The following is a 6,000-nucleotide window of genomic DNA, read 5'->3' as shown; positions in this document are numbered from 1 at the left end:
ACAAAGCCTAATATATTCAGTATAGCCGTTCAATAACCCTTTGATCCAATCAAGAGAGTTTTTTCTTAGTGAGAAGGCATAAAAACATTTAAATTCAGCAATTAGGATATTTTCATACGCCAACAGCAAGCAAACATAAAGCACTAGAGAAGGGCACAAATGCAAACATGCAGGTAACACTAAGTAACCCGGGTTTTACAATTTTCGTGTGGTATACCGATAAAAAACCCTCATTCATGTACGCAAGTCGGAAAGGCGGTATATCTTGATTCTCCACCCTACTATTAAGAACGTGACCGCATCATCATAAGGTTAGTTTTTGTGCTTCCTCCACCTGGAGGTTGAACCACTGGCTATTGCAGTAGTGATCAGAGAAGGGTGATGGTGTTGGGTGAGGTGAGGTGAATAGAAGTGATATTAAAAACTCGTACATCCAGATTCGTATGTTTAAATCAAACTGGATTTGAGATATTTAAAAATTCTTGTCGTGCACCAGAAGACTTGTTAATGGTCTAGTGCACTGCGGATGTCCATAAAAAAGGTCGACATGTTTCAGCCCTTGCAGTTGCCCTTGTGGGTCAGGTGGGTTTTCTTCAGGACCTAAAAAGTGAGGGGGAGGCCGTATCCTGTTAAGGTCTCCTAGAATCTGGGTGCAATGACCGGATTGTCAGAATGGTCAAATAGTACCTGTATTCGTGAAGGAGAGAAGAAGAGCGTCATATACTTCTCATTCAGTGTGCTGTCTCTAATTAGAAGAAATAAATAGTGAAGCAACTAAAAAATGGCAATTCTTAAACAGACATGATCATCATGATTAGGCAAATTAACCCTTATTTTTCAATGGGTTATGAAAAAAGAATTCTTTGGAGATGTTTTACATGTTCTATTTTCCTGCCACTGTTGTACAAGTAATTTAACTATATGAGGTAGGAGAGAGTTAGCGTATTATGCTTAACCAAGGTATATTATCATTCAGGCCTTGTACATTGGTTCTGAGACGGTGAACCCATCTCTGCTCTTACTCGAAAAGTATCTATTCAGCATTGTGATTTTTAGTTTCCAGGGTCTCTAAAATTACCCATTTCAATTGACTATTTGACCATTTTGACAATCGGGTCATTGCACCCAGATTCCAGGAGACCGTAATAGGATACAGCCTCCCCCCTCACTTTTTAGGTCCTGAAGAAAGCCCACCTGACCCACAAGGGCAACTGCAAGGGCTGAAACATGTCGACCTTTTTTATGGACATCCGCAGTGCACTAGACCATTAACAAGTCTTCCGGTGCACAACAAGAGTTTTTAAATATCTTGAATCCAGTTTGATTAAAACATACGAATCTGGATGTTTTAATATCACTTCTATTCACCTCACCCAACACCATCACCCTTCTCTGATCACTACTGCAATAACCAGTGGTTCAACCTCCAGGTGGAGGAAGCACAAAAACTAACCCTATGATGATGCTGTTACGTTCTTAATAGGGCGGAGAATCAAGATATACCGCCTTTCCGACATGCATACGTGAATGAGGGTTTTTTATCGGCATACCACACGAAAATTGTAAAACCCTGGTTACTCAGGTCAAGTGATCCATTCCCCACTCTTGATATTTTGAATACGAATAAGGAAGCTGAATGGATCGTGAATCCTTCTTTCTCCCCCCTACGGATTTTGATATGGTAACACTAAGTGGCAATTTAAGCATAGTAGGTTATGGACGTAGACATTCAGAGATTTGAAGTTTGTCTCTAAGTGCTATTGTAAAAGATTACAAAAATGTAACAAATATTGCAAAAGCCAATAGATCTCACATTTGGGACCTAATGGCCCTGCCAATGGTTTTCTGTAATGAGGCACAGCACCACTGACTGCTAAAGAATTTTAAAAAAAGCCTTTAACACAGCCGCTTCTTTTTTCTTTGCAGTTATCAATCTGAGTTGAAATACCAGCATTTGTAAAGCGCACAGCTACCTCCGGAGAGGTGTCCTAGCGCTGGGGCCGTCGGGAAGATTAAGCGAGCAATTGCCCAGAGTCACAAGGTGCTGGGCTGACCTGCTGCCGGCCCCGGGGATCGAACTGTGAGCCCCTGTGTTCCAGAGTTAGCCGCCCCGGCTGCTGCACCACACCTCTAGGTAACTAAAGAGAACAAGCATTGGCATAGCCAATAGGTCTCGCTTTTGGGACCTTAGAAGTATTTAGTTATGCAGCACAATATCCTTTGCGCAATATTATCAACTGTTGCATGGCTAAAAACTTATAAAGGTCCCAAAGGCGAGACCTATTGGCTATGCTAATGTTTTTTTGTTATGGGGGGCATAATCTTTGGCCTGAGGATAGCACCAGAGGCGCCGGCTGTATGGATTGATGATTATTGTTTTTTTTTAAAAATTGCCCTGTGGGGGCGACGCAAGTGAGGGTGGGTGGGCGCGTAAGGGGGGCAGGTGAGGTGCCAGCCGGGAAAAGGGTGGCTCGGTCCAGCCCCGCTTTCATGCTCCAGTAACGAGGCCCTTGGTGTGGGAGACAAGGCAGGAGGCAGAGATAGAGCAACAGGGAGTGAAAACAGAGAACAGTACCGGCAGTGCTGGCCATAACGTCATCTCACTGAAGGCAGTGGGGATATGTGCAGCCACGGGAGCTCGTGGGGAAGTGACATGAATCAATCAGCTGACAGGGACTCACGCGGGTGCCGTGCACACGTGTGTAACTGCAAGCTTGAGGCCAGCAAAAGCCTTGGGTAGCACTTTCAAAACCCACTTACTAAATGTCAAGCAGCGCTTGCGCTAGCTCAGGCGAGAACTAAAAAAAAACTAAGAAAGAGCTTTCTTTTAAGGAGGCTGGGGGAAAACAAAATGGAGGAAGGAAGCAACACTGGGGGAAGGAAGCAACACTGGGGGAAGGAAGCAACATTCACTGGGGAGAGGAAGCAACACTGGGGGAAAGGAAGCAACACAGAGGTGTGGGTGGGGCTGAAGCAACACAAGGGAGTGCGGGTGGGGAAAGCAACACAGAGGGCTTGGGTGGGGTAAAAGCAGACAACACAGAGAACAATATGGAGTGCTGGAGGGGCAAACAGACGAACGACAGCAACGTGAAGCAGGTAGGGGAGAATCACACAAGCAAGAAACAATGGTGGGGGAAGTACAGGAGGACAAACTCAACATGGAGGAGGCAGTGAGAAGCACCCAGGCGACAGAGAACAACACGGAGTTTAGGAGAGATGTTAAGCTTTTCACAATAGGTAGCACTGAACAGTCTTCAAACTGGAGCTATGGCAACATGGATACGATAAAGTGTGAGTTTTATTGGCCCTAGCTGTCATCAGTGTTTCCGTAGCATTAATCGGGGACAGAAAAAGGGCGGCCTGACCTAGAAACATCTTCGTCCTGCACAACAAACGCCTGTCCTGCCTCCCCCCCCCACCATAAACCAAATGACAGCGATTCGGAAGAACTAATTAGCACTCAGTTCCTAGCAAATGTCTTTAAGGAATTTAGTTTTTTTTTTTTTTACAATTTTATTGGTTTTCATGACATATAAAGAGCAGAACTGACCTTTTCTACTTTCAGAACATAAGATACAGACTTAGGCCATCATATTTGACTTTGTGTAAATTTTCGCTTTAAGTAATCTCTAAAGGTAGTCTCTATCCTCCTCACTTCAGTCACAGGAATGCAGACAATACAATGTCACTGTCTGGGGAAGCTGTCCACAGCGTCAGTCTTGTGATGTGCCAAACCAGGGCTTTCAAAAATGGACCCGACTGTCTTCAGTACGGATTTACTCTCGGGGTCCTAGTGCTGCACCTGTGAAAAATGCACTCAAAAAATGGACACATATTCGACATACACACAGGATGTCTGAGTGATGCTCTGGGCATTCACATATCAGTGAACCTTTACACATGTGGGGCTTGTAGGCTAAATCTCAGAGACACAGATAAAAAGGTCTGACCGCAATGTTAATTTTAAAACACAGTATGCTGTACCATCGCTTTCTGGGCTATATCCAGGACAGGAACAATAGTCCTCTGCCTTCTACAAGGGCACACTTGCTGCGTCGCTCCAGGGCACATCGCGCATAATCATGATTTGCTGGTGACAAAACAGGATGTTCCAGGCAAAATGTCAGGTCTAAGTGTCTTCGGGTTAAGGGGAGAGAATAACATTTCGTGTTAATCTTCAAAGGCTAGGAAGATTGCCAGTTTCCATGACATGAACTCACCATCATCAAATAATATATTCTATGAAACAAAGGAACAAAGTGGCATGGAATATTTTACTTTGCTTTTATGGTAAACAAAGAATCCAGCTGTGATCGAGTTACTTCTCTTACAGAATGTGTGCACTCCAAAATAGAGAATGAGGTAAGCGAGAGATGAACTTACCTTAACGGAGAGAGGAGGTATATGAAAGACTCATTGCATCTGTGAATCTTCACATGAGCGCCAACAAGCATCTCTGAGCTCTTTGCCAGTGTCTGTCGATAGATTTGGTTCATCACCACCATCCGATGTCCCACAGGGACCATATAAGCATTGCATGCAACTTTTGCTCTTTTAGTTGTTCCTTCCACTGAAAACCAAAGAGAAAATACATGTAACAAAGAAAACATTTGAGTTAGGAACAACTCTGTGCTATTATCAGTAATAAGAACATATATCATCAGCCCAAGGGTTCAGTAAGTAGAGATGCGCATGTTTTAAACATGATTACTAATATTAGTGCTAAAAGAATAAGTTAGGGGGGTGGCTATGGTACTGTTCAGAGCAGACGCCCCATACTGAGCCTTCTTTGATGGAGCCCTTCAAATTAGTTCCAGTAAACCGGGAATGCAGCACCACTAAAGCAACAGAAGATTGGAGGAGAGACTCTCTAAGCAGAAGGTAGGCACATAAATGAAGCCCAGGAACACACAAGAACACCGACCTGAGGAGCTCAATCAGATTGGGCTGACCTCCCACACTTGAGATGGTACAGAGACCAGGCTGATGAGCAAGGGCAAGCTAGAAACCAGAATCGCCCGCGAACAAGAGGTCTGACCCATCGAGGCAGCGCTCCAAGTGACCAGCAGAACCCCAGGCATTACAACTAAGATAAAATCAATGTTAAGGCAGAGATTCAATTTGATGACTTGGTGTGCATGCGGAAGGTGTAAAGGTATCTGCTGGGGCAAGTTAAAGCCCGGGAAATTATGTCGTCATGGACTGAGAAGGAACGTTTTGAACTGTGCACCGCAACATAAGACCCTGAACACAGTGAAAAGAAATACAAGCAAATGCACTGCCCTGTGTTGTCTTCAAATCTAATGGGCCCCTTCTGCACATCACTCTTTAATTAAAATGACAAAATTGGAGCACAGAAAGTAATACCCACCCGTAAGGATACACACAGATACTAACAACACTTACTACATGAAACCAAGAAAAAAACTGCTGAAAATCCCAAAAGAATAAATAAACCAAAACGCAGACCAGAAGCTGCATATGCTTAACGAGTTGACGCCGCTTAGCCTCCTTGAGGATGTTCATACAGTCTTGTGGCAGATTCAAGTGTCCATACTGAACAAGCTCAAGAGCCATGCTGCCAATTCAAGGAGGAGAGATGGGGTGAACCATCCGGGCTCCGAATTTCGTTACAAGATCTGGTCTGCATTGCAGCATTACATGTGGACGCTCTGACTGGTGAAGAAGGTCTGTGAACCACTATTGACGTGGCCACTCCAGGGCTTTAAAGATCATTCTGGCTCTAGAGTAGGACAGTTCGATGAGGAAAGGATCAGGGGGACACGTGTAAAGGTATAAAGAAAATTGCCAGACCAGTCGATCCAGTCAGGCATTCTCAAGAGACCCTAGCTGGAACTATCTTGAGGCGAAGCCTCTGCATTTTTTGTTTACTGCGGTGGCGAACAAGTCGATATGTGAAGCACCCCACAGCCTGAAGAGGTTTTGCATGACGTGGTTGTGAAGGACCCATTTGTGGTTTCCTTGCAAAACTCTGCT

At 44.4% G+C, this 6,000-nt stretch overlaps 1 protein-coding gene across 9 annotated transcripts in view; it reads right to left on the bottom strand.

Moving 5' to 3' along the window:
- TBCCD1 (TBCC domain containing 1) overlaps positions 1-6,000 on the bottom strand; it is a 281,536-nt gene that overhangs the window by 74,541 nt on the left and 200,995 nt on the right. For all 9 annotated transcript variants that reach the window (XM_085648714.1, XM_085648713.1, XM_085648712.1 and 6 more), the window contains one exon: positions 4,387-4,573. In XM_085648714.1, coding sequence (XP_085504840.1) covers positions 4,387-4,573 — 187 coding nt within the window. The remainder of the gene's footprint in view (positions 1-4,386; positions 4,574-6,000) is intronic.

This window comes from Triturus cristatus, chromosome 3_2 (genome assembly GCF_964204655.1).
Source record: "Triturus cristatus chromosome 3_2, aTriCri1.1, whole genome shotgun sequence".
NCBI lineage: Eukaryota > Metazoa > Chordata > Amphibia > Caudata > Salamandridae > Triturus > Triturus cristatus.
The sequence above is the reverse complement of the archived record's forward strand: the minus strand, read 5'-3'. Positions and strand labels throughout refer to the sequence as shown.